General features: G+C 34.1%; 1 protein-coding gene across 6 annotated transcripts in view; it reads left to right on the forward strand.

Annotated features, from left to right (window-relative positions):
* RBM26 (RNA binding motif protein 26) overlaps nt 1–15,555 on the forward strand; it is an 88,748-nt gene that overhangs the window by 55,508 nt on the left and 17,685 nt on the right. For all 6 annotated transcript variants that reach the window (XM_071208243.1, XM_071208239.1, XM_071208240.1 and 3 more), the window contains 6 exons: nt 3,355–3,480; nt 3,810–3,884; nt 5,614–5,781; nt 7,291–7,395; nt 11,334–11,534; nt 12,844–12,930. In XM_071208243.1, the coding sequence (XP_071064344.1) occupies nt 3,355–3,480; nt 3,810–3,884; nt 5,614–5,781; nt 7,291–7,395; nt 11,334–11,534; nt 12,844–12,930 (762 nt within the window). The remainder of the gene's footprint in view (nt 1–3,354; nt 3,481–3,809; nt 3,885–5,613; nt 5,782–7,290; nt 7,396–11,333; nt 11,535–12,843; nt 12,931–15,555) is intronic.

The raw sequence follows: 15,555 nt of genomic DNA on the forward strand, positions 1-15,555 counted from the left end.
TGTTTTTTGTCTTGGGAAGTAAGAGGTATTAGTGATGTATATTTTGAAAACACAGCACTTGATACTTCTCAGTAATTTTATGAGTACAACATAACTTTGAGTACAACAAAACCTGACAAAAGATATTACATAAAAGGAAAATTACGGGTACTATCTCTTGAACATAGACACAAAAATACAAAGTAATCCACATATCCAGTGATATATAAAAAAGTTAGTACATCATCATGACCACTTAGGATTTATTCCAGAAAGGTAAGATTGTATTAACATTTGAAATTCAGTTTAGTTCACCAGGTTAAAAAGGGAGTTGGGGAATGGGTAAGAATAAACCCATAATGATCATCTTGATAGATGCAGAAAAAGCATTTGATGAAATTTATTACAGTTATATTAAAGACCCTACAAACTAGGAAAGGAAGGAAACTTCCTTGATCTGATTAAAGATATTGACAGCTAATATACTCCTTGATGAGAAACTAGATGCTTTCCTAAGATCAGTACCAAAGCAAGGATATCCCGTCACTACACATACTGGAGGGCCTAATCAGTAAAATTAAGAAAGCAAGAAATAAATGGTTTAAAAACTGGAAAGGAAGAAACAACTGTATTTACTCACAGATGGCATAAATATATGTGTAGAAAATCCCAAAGATTTCATAAATAATTAGAATTAATAAGCGAATTTAGTGTGGTCACTGGAAATCCTGTTAGAATGTAAAAAATACAGCACATGTAGAAACCTGTGTAAAAAATAGAGAAGATACAGTTGTTTGGCAAATGCATTGCCTGTGCTTTGACTCTATTCTTAGGAATTGTAAGCATCCTTCTTTTCCGTTAGATTTGTTACTTCCTTCCATAGTTTGATTTTTAAAAGGTTTTTTTCCTCTTTTATCGCAACACTATCCTCAGCTTTTGAAATTACAGATACTCCTAACTGTCCATACTCTTACTTTCTAAACCACATAGATTCAGATAGTGAGGGTGTTTATAAATCTTAGTTCATAATTTCTAGGATGCATTTTATTTTCACGTTTTAACACATCTGAAATTGCGTTGCATCTAATGGTTGTTGGTTTTATGATTATAATTGGGATTTTTTTTTTTTTTTTTGCTTTAGGAGGGGTACATTAATTGTTATTATTGTAGTCAGTGATGTCTTAGGTTCAGTGAAATATATTAGTTGATGTTCTATTTTAGAAGAATATTCCTGGATAAAGTAGAGGAGTAGGAATACTTTTAGGAATAATTGGGTTCTTGTCATTCTTAATCAGGTACTTTTACTCACTTTGAACCAGCACTCCTTAGTATGACATGAGGTGTTCATAAGGATGCTGTGAAAGAAAGTATTTCCTACTCACTGAAATTGGAAAATGCTGGATTTAACAAATTATATGGGTTGCTTTATTGTCAGCCTTCTCAGAGCTTTTATTATGATAATGTAACACATTTTTAAAGTAGAGAATAGGGTTATGATAGTCATTACTTCTTTCCAGTTTACTCTGACAAATCTTTTTTTGTTAAAAACTCAATAGAACTGTCTTGAAGGAAATAGCTTATGAAACATTTGGACTCTGTCTTAAGCAGATTATTTTGACTCTCTTTTGTAAAGTTAATTGTTTCACCCTTATATAATCATACACTTGGGTATTGGGTGGTGTGTGTGTGTGGGAGTGTAAGTTATAATGAAGGGAATTAAAGAGAATGGTGACTGAAGTTAGACTACAAATAAATTGGTGTTCTGTATTTACTTAATGCAGCCATTTCATTTATGTTAGTGATATCTGAGTAGTAACTGTTACTAAAGTAAGAAAATTATCAAGTTTTGGTACATGTCAAGTGTCCTAAAGAACCTTATTTTTAAACACCACGTGCACCATATCGAAACAGTATATGTGGTATTCTTGGTTGTTTTTTTTTTTAGTCTCATTGAGAAGTTAAAACATTCTTGAATAATCATGGGTTGATGAGACTTAAAGGCCATATATAGTCTCCTTAGCTTTGTGACATTCCCTAATGTAAATTCATCATGAAAAAGTAAAAAGTTTCCTTCAGGTTGCTACTTCAGGTATACCCAGATATTAACATTTTAGTGGCTAAAAAGTAGGGCCTTTTGAGAAATCTCAGTGATACTTTTCCATTTTAGTAGTTTCTTTAAAGGAGTCAGGAACAACTTTGGAAGCTATGTTTTTTCCTTCTGGCTTTCTTGTTTTTATGGCATTCATAATCCCTAAAGGGGCCTTTTTAAGAACCAGTAATCAACCTCTCCATGGAATTTACAACTGTTTTGTTTTTGAAGGACAAAAAGACAGCATATAAATATTTTTGTTTTCTTGAATTGACCATTATGTAGAAGAGGTTGTCCATCCCTGACCTAGAATCATTTCGGTGCAATTTAGTGCAAAAGTGTTTATTGCTATCTATTATGTGTCCAAGCACTGTTAAACTATCAAACAAACCAAAAACCCTCTACCTTCATAGGATTAATTTTTGAGATTGTAAAGACGATACCATCAAGTTGAACTGCCTCATTTTATAGATGATGAAACTGAGTCCCAGAAAGGTGATTGATTTTACCCAAGTTCTCATAATTGGTTATACGGCTTAGGTACTAGAAGAAGCACAAAAGAGGAGAAAGACATGGTCCTTGCTTTTCAAGGTCCTTACAGTATAGACAGGGAGACAGGGAGAGAGACACATAATGCACTATCAGGTCAGTTTTATTAAATATTATAATATGTGGAGGAATAAATTTCAGAGAAGCAGTGAATGTAACAAAAGCTGAATGAATTGGGCTTGCGGGGAGGGGGAGCCTTGATTATGTTATGCTGTACCTGATCTGGGTTTAAGGGAATAAGGTCAGTTCAGGTAGAAGGAGAAATGCTAGTTGAAAAGGAATGGAGTAAAAAAGCAATAGAGTTTTTTCAGAACTGCAAACTGCAAATGATCTTGTTAAATTGTTTGAAGGACAACATCCAGTTTCTTCCTGTGATATATTCTATGCTGGTTTTGCTTTAATCACCAGGAGTCATAGTAAATATATTTACCAATTAATATTTTCTCACTGATGCAGTGTTGGCAGTGCTTTTTCCCTAATTTGAAGTTTTTGTGTTTTGTTTTTGCTTTTTCCCCCTGTATTTCATGTTGTTTTGAGAAATTTTCATTTTAGGGTTAATCTATTCCTCACATATACCTTTCCTTTGAAATTATTAAATGTGATTCAGTGTCTAATGCGTTTAATTCATGGTGCTAAATTTTGTCTGAAGTGTTTAAAGTTGAATTTTGAAGAAAATAGGACTTAGGAAATCATGAATGATGGTTGTTTTTTTTAAGAAATTTAATTTGTATTGGTAGGTGTTGTCTACATCTACTGGCCTAACAAAAACAGTGTATAATCCAGCTGCTTTGAAGGCTGCACAAAAATCTTTACTTGTTTCCACCTCTGCAGTCGATAATAATGAAGCACAGAAGAAAAAGCAGGTAAGTACAGCTAGTATAATGCAGAAAATTGGCATTTAAAGCTTTTCTGCTCTGTATATTTTTTTCAGTGCTTATCACAAAATAGGACTAAAAAACGTTTGTTTGATAGTGTGACTATAAATATTAAGTTTTTCTTGTAATTAAAGATTTTCCTGATTGAGCTTTGAGACTTGGTACATATTTTTCAGTTTTATTTAAAGTAGCAAAACTTTGCATTTAGTTTTTGTTGCCACACTTTTGCAATTACAACTTCTTTTTTCCTCTTGAATAAATTTATCAGAAAAATAAATCTAGTAATCTCATGTTATTTTTGATCACTATCCCTCTAGGAGGCGCTGAAGCTTCAGCAGGATGTAAGGAAAAGGAAACAAGAAATTTTAGAAAAGCACATTGAAACACAAAAGGTAAAATGTCAAAGTTCAATTTGGCAAAATAAATTTACAAATTATACAGTTTTGAGTGAATTTGATCTTACAATGCGTAGATATTTTTGAGAAACATTTTCTGTAGTGAGTAATGGTAAAGCTGAAATATTTATCAATGTATTGGAGGTTAAGCACATGCATTAAATGGCAGAACCATGGTTCTCAACTTGAAATGAAGATAAGGTAATATTTGTCCAGGTATCTTGCTGCCCACAGTTTGTCAGATAATTTTTATGTATGTACCTTTCTTTATTGATTTGTAATCACTAATCCTGAGTACCTGAAATATCTTCAGTCTGAATTAAGATGTTCTGTAAGTGTATAATACATGCCAGATTTCAAAGACTTAGTACAAAAAAAAGGAGAATGTCAATTTTTAAATATTGATTGCGATTGCAGGTATTGGTTAAATTAAGATATATTATTAAATTAATTTTACCGGTTTCTTTTTACTTGTTAAATGTGGCTGCTAGAAATTTAAACTTATTTATGTGACTTGCATTACTTCTATTGGGACACTGTTGCTCTAATTTATGACCTTTATTTAGAGTCAGGTAATTACGTCTGATAATGAAAGCTAGCAATATGATGTTTCAAACTATTGAAAATATAGAAAACTTTCACATTATTTGAAATGTATATTTTTTCTGATTTAAGTTGTCATATATATATGATAAAGAGATCATATTGCTTTCCAACAAAAACTGAAGCCATCTTGACTCAGAAAACCTGGAATAATATGTGGCTTTTCTCACCCCTTGTTATCTTGATTATTTTCTTGTTTCCTAGCCATGTTGGGGCTTTTGTCCTCATGCTGGCCAGTTATTGTTCACTGTGACAAAGAAAGTAATTGAACATTGAATTTTTCTATATTTTAGTATATAAAGGGAACCATAAAACTTTCCTCAGGATCTTTCTGGATTGCAGGCTATATTTAGAGTAGAAATACTTAAAAACAGTAATGTCAGCAGATGGATTAGAAAATGAAAATGTTGACATTATCTTAAGTTGACAAATTTCTAGTGATTAGACTTCATCTGATTTTGTGCTTTGAATTTATGTCCTAAAAGACTCAAATAATAATATAATTCTTCATAAATTAAAATCAGTTTTAAGGCTCCAATTCAGATAATTAGCATCACCAAACCTGCTACTTTGCCCTCTTTACTTACAGTTAGCATTGTCATGAATGCATACACTAAAGATAGTTATATTTTTATTTATGTATTTAATTTGAAGCCTTTTTTTTTTTTAAGATTTTTAAAAAAAATTTATTTCTCCCCCAGTTGTCTGCTCTCTCTGTCCATTCACTGTGTGTTCTTCTGTAGGAATCTGTGTCTCTCTTTGTTGCGTCTTCTTGCTGTGTCAGCTCTCCGTGTGCGCGCAGCACCATTTCTGGGCAGGCTGCACTTTTTTTTTGTGCTGGGCCACTCTCCTTACGGGGCACACTCCTTTTGCATGGGGCTCCCCTATGCAGGAAATATCCCTGTATGGCACGGCAGTCCTTGTGCGCATCAGAACTGCGCGTGGGCTAGCTTCACCACACGGGTCAGGAGGCCCTGGGTCTGAACCTGCTCCCATGTGGTAGGCGGATGCTCTATCCTTGGAGCCAAATCAGCGTACCTATATTTTTATATTTCCTTTGCTTTGTTTACTTTGCTAATAATAATAGGAGAAAATACCTTCTAATACTTTTTTTAATTGACAGATGTTAATTTCAAAACTAGAAAAAAACAAAGCAATGAAGTCTGAAGATAAAGCAGAAATAATGAAAACATTAGAGGTTTTGACAAAAAATATTACTAAGTTGAAAGATGAAGTCAAAGCCGCTTCTCCTGGACGTTGTCTTCCAAAAAGTATAAAAACAAAGACTCAGGTATTTTAATTTGTGTTGTTATTCATTACATATTAAAAAACATTAAACACTATATTGCTTTATTTAGATGTTTAGTTTTTTAGGTAATATAGTTAGCTCAAAATCTGATCATTGTATGCTATCTTTCCACACCCCCATTAAAAAATAAGTAAATTAATACCAACCAACTCTGCTTGTATTTTTAATCCTTCAATGTATAGTTGGAAAGTCAGTAATTAGGAAATTAGGGATAAGCTTGAAAAGATACTTGAGGACAAAATAATAAACATTTTGAATGCTTGAACAAGACGTTTGAACTTTATTTTGTAAGCAATTGATGGTATAAAAGGTTGTTGAATAGAAAAGTAACATTCTGACAGTACTGTGTAGAAAATAAATAGATTGAAAGGGGGAAAATTGAGATAAATGTCACCTTTTAGGTTTAAATAAGTGAAAAACGTAAATTTGGATGGTGAGTGATTAAAAAAAACACAAAACTACGGAGCTAAATAATAGTTATATGTGGTATATATATGTCAGTGTATGTGTAAAATCATGAATTCATATTGATAATTCTAATTTTAATCTAACACCACAGGGTTCTCCTTTTCTTTTACTATTCCATATTTTTTTTTAAGTCTCCCTAATCCCAGATGGCTGGCTTGTTCCCACTAACATCAAGGTATTACTCATTTGCACAGTCTTATAATTCAAACAAAAATAGTTCCAGAATTGCTACAACAATACTAACAACCGCTAACTAACGAGATTCAAAATTTGTTTTCTATACAGCCTCATAGTTTAGACCATAAGGGTTTAGAGACAGAATTGTATTCTAAGATTACTTGGATTTTTTTTCCCCATTTTTTTGTGGTTGTGATATCCATTTGCTAAAGTGGGTCTCTTTCTATTTGTATTCAATTTTGAATTTCCCCCCATTCCTGTTGATTTGGTTTGAGTTTTTGAATAAGCAAAACAACTAGGCTCAAAAATCAAAACTTCATTAAAGGATATATTCAGAAGACTCTTTCCCCTTTGGTGTCTGATAGTCTAGCCCTATCTATCCCCTAAAAGTAATTGTTATCATCATTGACTTATGATTATTCTTCTAATATTTCTTTTTATGGTTATTAGTAGATATACAATACATAATATATAAATAAAAACATACATGTGTGTATGTGTATATTCTTTCTTATACAGAAACATATGTTGTTAGCACTTTCGGGGTTTTTGTTTTGTTTTATTTTTCCTTTTAATGGTTATTTCCTGAAATTTTTCCTTATCAATTCATAGAAGTATTACTCTGGTTGCTTTATGGAGAATGAATCACAGAGAAATCAGTGGAAGTAATGGGTTAGGAAGTTTTTGCTGCAGTAATTTCAACCATAGTTGTCGTCGTGAACTACGGGGGTAGTACTGGAGAGTGAATGTATGGATTAAATGGGGAATGTGAAAGTTCTTTGTAAAAGGTTTTTTATAAATGCAGGATAATTTTTTTCACCTAAAATATTAATTACTGTTTTTTAGATGCAGAAGGAATTGCTTGACACAGAACTGGATTTATATAAAAAGATGCAGGCTGGAGAAGAAGTCACTGAACTTAGGAGAAAGTACACAGAATTACAACTGGAGGTATGTTTCATCACAGCTATGCAGTATGTTAAAAAGGAGCAGGTGGAGTTGTGGTGGTTAATCTGAATATATATTTTCTTTGTTCTAGACAGCAGTGTTGGTACTTCTTGGCATACATATTGAAATGTTCGTGTAGGGCAAAGGGAGGATGTTAACGTATTTTCAGAGCTAGTAGAGAAAATCTCTTCTTTAGTGAGGAGTGACAGCGGTTCTCTCTAGACTGGAGCCCTTCCATTTCTAATGAATTTTGCTGTTTCTCTGAACTCGGATCTAAACTTCTGTGGAGCCAACAATTGTTATTGCCCTTTTGACTATTTTTATAGAGATACTCTGTGCTTATACAGGCATACTATATTTAGGGTTGCTCTAGGGTCAGACTTTCAGTGGTAGAATTGTATTGAAGAGCATGCTTACTTAACTTTTGCCTATAGATGGTGCTATGCATGTTTGTAAAAGAAAAATTAGACCATTTTCTTATAATTTGGTTCTTTTATGTAAGAAACAAATTCCTAGTGTAATTGCTCCATATTACCTGAGAAATTTTAATATTTAGCAAAAAACTGTTTTAGAAGTTGGAATTGTATTTTAAAATATAGAAAAAAGAACATTAATACATAGTTGATAGTTGTCTGTGTTTCTCATTGATGCAACAGAATTTCAAATCTTTGTTTGCATTTTGGATTATTAATTTGATTTAATCTGAGAAAAATACTCTTCCAAATCTTTTAGCATTCTGATCATTACATTTGGAAACAGTAGAAATCTATATTTATAGAGTCTTTAATATCTAGATATTAAAGACAACGTATAAGGCTTTATCTTGTCTAAAAGTCAAAAGAAGCCATTAGATATCCTAAAACTGCATTCATTCATATTTTCTGGGAACTTGATCTGGTTGTATGTGTGCTGCCTACAATTACAATTTTGAAAAGATTTCTTTATGTTAATATAGAAATAGTTTTTCCCCCATTCTGGAGATTTTATACCAGTGTTTGGTGGGGGCTTTTCAAAATAAACGGTAGTTTAAAAAATTCTGGCCCATATTATGTAAATGAACAATAAGCAATAAACCAAAATGCTTTGTTAGTCCATATTTTGGTTCCTTATCAAGATATAGCTAAACACTGAATGGCATTTTCAGTTTTTTCTTCTATGAAAGTTAACATGCAGTTTGTAATTAATATAAGTATATGCAATAATGTGGTATTTGAGTGTTCACCACATTAATTCCATTAGTTAATATTAATGAAAAAGGTTCTGGGGAACGGGTGTAGTTCAGTGGTTTGAGCATCTACTTCCATGTATGAGGTCCCAAGTTCAATCCCCAGTACCTCCTTAAAAAAAAAAAAAAAAAAAAAGGTTCTGAGGCCAGTTAAATTTGGAAATGGTTATACTAAACAGGGTTCTTGGCTATAGGGTTTCTCACAGTCTTTTAATTTGTGAATTACCAGAAATACAATAGTATTCATTGTAGCTCAAATTTAACTTGTCCAAGGACTGCCTATTTCAAGGAGCATTTTTGAGATGTTAATGTTCCTCAGGGAATACTTTTATATGTACTGCTTTACTATCTACATTGACCATTGATTAACCTTTTAAGTTTATTATTTGTTTTTTCTTGTTTTTATGTTTGTTTTGGGGTGTTTTTTGTTTTTGTTGTTTACTTGGGTTTTAGCTAATGTTAAGATTAACTGTTTTAGGATGAAACTGAAATACTGATAATAGCAAAGATTTGGCAGTGTTGTCTGTTGGATATTTTTACTTGGGTGTTTCACATCCTTAGGCTGGATATGTTCCAAATTGTGCTTATCTTGCCCCTAAACCTGATATATATCTGTCGAATTACCCAAATCAGTAATCTGGGAGTCATAAGTGACTCCTCCCTTTCTTTGACTGCCCTAGTCCAATTAATTACCAAGTTTTATAGATGTTATTCCCAAATACACCTTAACTGTGTTTACCTCTATCTCCATTGTCACCATATATAGTCTAAGCTTCCATCTTCAGTTGCTGGGATTACTTTCTTGGCCTACTGACTGGCTTCCTGGATTGTTCTCTCTTTGGGCATTCTGTTCTTAAAATTCTAGCCAGAATAATACTTTTGACATTAATTTGATTATATCCTTCCATTTCTCTGCTTGAAATCCTTTTTGATTTTCATGGAACTTGGAATCAGAATCAGAATTCTTAATGTGGTTCCTAAAGTTATGCATGATCTGGCTGTGCCTATTTCTCCAGCCTCATCCTACCATTCCATGTCATCCAGTTACACATTCTTTGTAGGACCATGTTCCTTGGGACCTTGGTTCATGCTGTAACCTCCACTTCACCCTTTATTTTTTCATTTCCTTCTTTGATTCATTGAACAAAAATTAAATCCAGTGTGCCAGCTACTATAGGAGGTGCTGGGGATGAAACAGAAAAAAAAACCAAAACATTTCCATAGAACTTTCAATCTAGCAGTTTTGTTCTACTGCCGATCTTTAAAGTGCTGTTCAAATTTTCAAGTAAAACATTTCCTCACTTCTTAAGTCACTTTTAATTAATGTAACTAAGTAATTTTTTTTTTTAAGATTTATTTTTTTAATTTTAATTCCCCTCCCCTCCCCCAGTTGTCTTGTTTTCTGTGTCTTTTTGCTGCATCTTGTTTCTTTTCTCTGCTTCTGTTGTTGTCAGCAGCACGGGAAGTGTGGGCGGTGCCATTCCTGGGCAGGCTGCACTTTCTTTCGCGCTGGGCGTCTCTCCTTACAGGTGCACTCCTTGCGCGTGGGGCTCCCCTACGCGGGGGACACCCCTGCGTGGCACAGCACTCCTTGCGCGCATCAGCACTGTGCATGGGCCAGCTCCACGTGGGTCAAGGAGGCCTGGGGCTTGAACTGCGGACCTCCCATGTGGTAGACGGACGCCCTAACCACTGGACCAAAGTCTGTTTCCCAATAACTAAGTAATTTAAGTGTTTAATGTCTCCTTACCCTTCTAAGATTTGAGATTCATGAGGGTGGATTTGCATATAGAAAGTGCTCATTAAATTATTTGTGTAATGAAGAAATGGTGTACTATTCATACAGAGTAGTGTGGGGGAATATAAATTGCAATGCTACATTGGTTCTATATTAATGATGAATGATCAAAATGACGAATTTAAGGTTACTACCAACTGAAATCAACAGGCGAACAAATATAATACTGTACTTGGATGTCGTATCTGGAATAATACATTTATTATGCATGTAGGTATCTATGTATTAACCTGTCTCTCCTACCACCCCTTGTGACTTTTTGCATGCTGTCTGCTCTCTTGTCCATTCACTGTGCGTTCTTCTCTGTCTATTTATTTATTTAATTTCCTCTACCCCCTTAGGACTTGCTTGCTCTCTGCTCTCTCTATCCATTCACTGCCTACTCTTCTGTGGTTTTTTTTTGTTTTTTTGTTTTTTTAAATTTTTTTGCTTGTCTCCCTTTTTTGTTTCATCACCTTGCTGAGTCGGCTCTCCGCCCGCTTCTGTGGCGTGCGGTCCTTCACAAGGAGGCCCCAGGACATGAACACAGGGCCTCCCATATGGCAGACGGGAGCCCAGCTGATTGAGCCATAGGTGCTTCCCTTAACCTGTCTTTTGATGTAACATACAACATTCTATATTACATGGAAATCCAGAGTTCCTGGTCTTGTGATGAATTTTATTATCTTAGAGATAATAACGGGCAGCCACTTCAAAACTTTGCTTAAATCAGTATTATTTTATTTTCTAAATTCGTAAGCTAATAACTTTTGCTTTGACTTATTAAAAACTATAACATCAAATTATGTGAACATTTTAAAAGGCATGATTTGAATATCATGTCAAATTGCATACAAGTTTCATCTGCCAATGTTCAGTACATTTGGATTGTGTTAGTAATTGCATCATTGTTTAAACAGTGTGTTTAATCTCTTCTAGGCTGCAAAACGAGGGATTCTTTCATCTGGTCGGGGTAGAGGAATTCATTCAAGAGGTCGAGGTGCAGCTCATGGCAGAGGCAGGGGTCGAGGTCGAGGTCGAGGTGTTCCTGGCCATGCTGTGGTGGATCACCGTCCTAGGGCTTTGGAGATTTCTGCATTTACAGAGAGTGATAGAGAGGATCTTCTTCCTCATTTTGCGGTACTTTCTTAATGCCCAGCAAAACAAATACTAATAATCACTTTGGGGGATAACGAAATGGGAAATTTGTAGACAACATGAGTAATTAATGCCCATTAACCTCAACATAGGGTTTGATTAATCTATAATAATCTTTTGTTAATTTCTTAGAAGTTAGAAACTATAAGACTTTTGTAAAAAATTAATATCTGGAAGAAATGTTATTACCTTATCCTTAGTAGGCCTTCATATATTGTGGAATAAATGATTTAACTTTGTTATTTTAGAGGGAGAGGTCCCATAGTTTAGTTTCATTTGATATTTACTTGAAGGAAATGTTTAACCACTGAACAGGCCCTCCAGATTTTTCTTCTATTAAAATGGAATTTTCTTCTTTGATATTGTATTCTTGCTCTAGATGTCCCAGAAATGAAACAACAGAATTTTGGTATATGATCTTCAGGTTGATATAGTCAGTGCCAGGATATAATTAATCTAATGGTAACATACTGGTTTATGAGAAAGAATGGGCTCTTGGTCCTTCTTAACCCACTGTTTAGTTTGGACTTCCTGGGATTTAGTGGATTTATGTGCAAAATGGAGATGATTTTATCTATGTATGTATTTAATCGAATTATGGTTGTAATTTTATTTTTGAATAAGAAATAGGGAAATTATTTTTCTATATATTAGTAATATATAAAGGACTAAAATTTAATACATTTAGTTTTTAAATGTTAGTTTTTTAATGTCTTGTGGCGTATATAGCAAGAATAAAAGCATGGTCCTTTAGAGTGTCAAATTTCTAAATCAGAAGACCTGGGCTCTCATCTTGATAATTAATTTAATTACTTTGGGGATATTACTTGAATTTTCTGAATCTGTATTTCCCTGTCTTTATATTGGGAATAATAATAAACAATTCATAGAATGTTCTAAGAATTAAATATTCGGCTTAAAAAAGAATTTAGATATACTGGGATTGGAGTATTAGGGATAAGAAGAAGTTCAATAGGGAAACTAAGGTTTTGACAGTTGTTTCCTTCATTTAAAGAAGAGTTAAATCACGTATAAGCTTCCTTAATTCTAGAAAGTGTACAGTTTTAATTGGTTTGCAATATTAAAATTGAAAGCTAGAATCACCCTGTATCTTAAAATATGAAGTACTAAAATGATCTAGTCACCATTCTTTACTATTAACCAGCCTGAATTATTATATTTTCTGGGTTATTTTTATTGGTATTTTAATGTTTTAAAAGTCATTACAATTTTGCATGTTTCAGAATGTTTATTTGGGAGAAGTACTTCATTTTATTTTTTTAATTTAAAGCAATATGGTGAAATTGAAGATTGTCAGATTGATGACTCTTCGCTTCATGCAGTAATTACATTCAAGACAAGAGCAGAGGCTGAAGCAGTAAGTATTAAAAGTAATTTATTGAAAATTCAAACTTAACTGTTCTTTAAGTATGTTATTTTATAATAAATGAATGTTTTAACTTACCAAATAAGTATGCCTTAATGGAGATAGAACATATGAAGTAGAATTTATGCCCACAAAGAACTTTCTGTTAGGCATCTCTGTATATAAAATTATATAAATAAGCACCAAAGTGACTTTCAAGTTATATTATCTTCAGACACCAGGAATCCTCCTTCCATTCTCTTTTATAGGAGATAGGGCCACCCCATTTTCTATTATCCTTTTTCTTAATTGGCCCAGGGCAGAAATCTACTGTGGCAGAATGAGTGGTGTGGGATAAAGTAGAAACTGGGAGTGCAATCCTGGTGTTTGCCCTTCTTTTTTTTTTTTTTTTTTTTTAAGATTTATTTATTTATTTAATCCCCTTTGCCCCCCCCCCCCCCCCCGTTGTCTGTTCTCTGTGTCTATTTGCTGTGTCTTGTTTTTTGTCCGCTTCTGTTGTCGTCAGCGGCACGGGAAGTGTGGGCGGCGCCATTCCTGGGCGGGCTGCACTTTCTTTCATGCTGGGCGGCTCTCTTTACGGGGCGCACTCCTTGCATGTGGGGCTCCCCCATGCAGGGGACACCCCTGTGTGGCACGGCACTCCTTGCGCGCATCAGCACTGCACATGTGCCAGCTCCACGTGGGTCAAGGAGGCCCGGGGTTTGAACCGCGGACCTCCCATGTGGTAGACGGACGCCCTAACCACTGAGCCAAGTCCGTTTCCCTGTTTGACCTTTTTAACCATCCCTTATCTACTACTTCCAAGGCTCAGCAGGTGAACTCTTAAGAAGTGTCCCTACAGTGTACTAGGTTTCTTTTTTTTTTGGCCCATGATATGATATATTTATAGCTCTAGCTTTTCAAATTACCCTCAGCATAGTTCTTAAAACTTTGTATCTTAAATTATCTTTCCAAAGACTGACCAGAAATATATGCAGCCTTGTCTTTCATTTTGCATGTAAAGGTTTAAAAAAAGGAATGTTGGAGTAGTGCACTATGGAAGATTTGTGGAATCTTTAGCCCTGTGTGTTCTTCCTTCAGGAATCATAGACTCTCTTATGCTTGGAAAAATGCTTTTACAAGTTCAAACATTTAACCTTATGTGAATGAGAGAGTGAGATGCTTTTTAGAAGTTTAAGTTGATTGTGGTCTGAAGTTCTGAAAAACCTTCTAAATTGGTTTATCCTCTTTATAGTAAATACTATACTTGCTAGCACCTTGGTACACTGCTAGAAGGCTCATCTGGTAGTAATTGCTCTCTGGGTGTTTTAGCCAGTGTTAACTGTATGGGCCTGATAAGTCTTCAGAAAGGGGTTCAGCTGGGAGTCCTGAAATAACCTGGTTGGAGTGGATGGCAGGTTATTTTACAGAATAGGAATTACCTGTTTTAGGGATTTTGTCTTTTTCAATCTAGTTTCGAGCAAGTTAAAAGATCCTTGGGGACCAGATGTGACTCAAGTGGTTGAATGCCTGCTTCCCACATGGGAGGACTTGGGTTTGGTCCCCAGTGTCTCCTTTAAAAAACAAAATAAAAAATAAACAGAAAGCAATACAAACTGAGAAAAACAACTCAGGGAAGCCAGTGTGGTTCAGTGGTTGAGCAACGGCTTCCCACACACAAGGTCCCTTGTTCACTCCCCAGCCTCCTGAACCTCAAAAAAAAGATCTTTGATCAGGTTTTCTCTCAAAAGTATTTTTGAATACAAGTTTAGAATAGACTTTAAGTGATGGCTTCAGTAATAAAATTCAGTTTATTGTTAGGTAAGGAGATTGAGTTCCATCTCTTTTCATCTTATTTTCTAGGAAATAGTAATATTATGAAACAATGGTAGTTGTTATTGTACAAATGGTTAAAACATTACCAGGTTCGTGGACTTATACAAACTGAAAAAATATGTACTACTTCTCCTTGCTTGCTTATGTGACTGAAAAAAATTCTTGTCTCTTAAATTTTGGAAGTTTTGCTCTTGGTAAAACATATTGATATATACCTTCTTTCTTGAGGTCTGGCTTTTTTTCCTCCTCAGATGTATATTTTATGCATTTTCATACAATGTATGTATTTTCCAAAATGAATAACAACCATTAAAAAGACCAAGAATTAATGTATAATAAAGACTTTAACTCTAAATTAAATGAAGGTTAAATAAGGGACAAATTAACTAATGTCAAGTTTAGTTTTCAAGTTAGGTTTATCCAAATGATAAACATTTGGATTTTAAGTTATAGAAGCTGTTAAATCATAAATATTTCATTAATCCAAAATGCTTCTTTTAAAAGTTTATAACATTCTATTTTAGAAAAGAATAGGAAATTAACTTGAAGCTTAATTTATACCAGTGGAGTAAGACTAGGTCAGTGGTTGTCAAACTTACGGATTTCGGGGGACATTAAGATTTAGGAATAAAAAATTAGTGTGTTTGATATGAAGGTGCGAATATTTTTTATTATTTTGCCAAGGAAGGATGTTTAAAAAAAAACAGATTGCTATGTGCCATCACCATCATTATGTAAAATAAAGGAAATTTTTAACCCCAGAAATGTAGGTGGTTTTAAGCTCAAGATAAAGGATAGCCC

The sequence above is a fragment of the Dasypus novemcinctus genome, chromosome 15 (genome assembly GCF_030445035.2).
Source record: "Dasypus novemcinctus isolate mDasNov1 chromosome 15, mDasNov1.1.hap2, whole genome shotgun sequence".
NCBI lineage: Eukaryota > Metazoa > Chordata > Mammalia > Cingulata > Dasypodidae > Dasypus > Dasypus novemcinctus.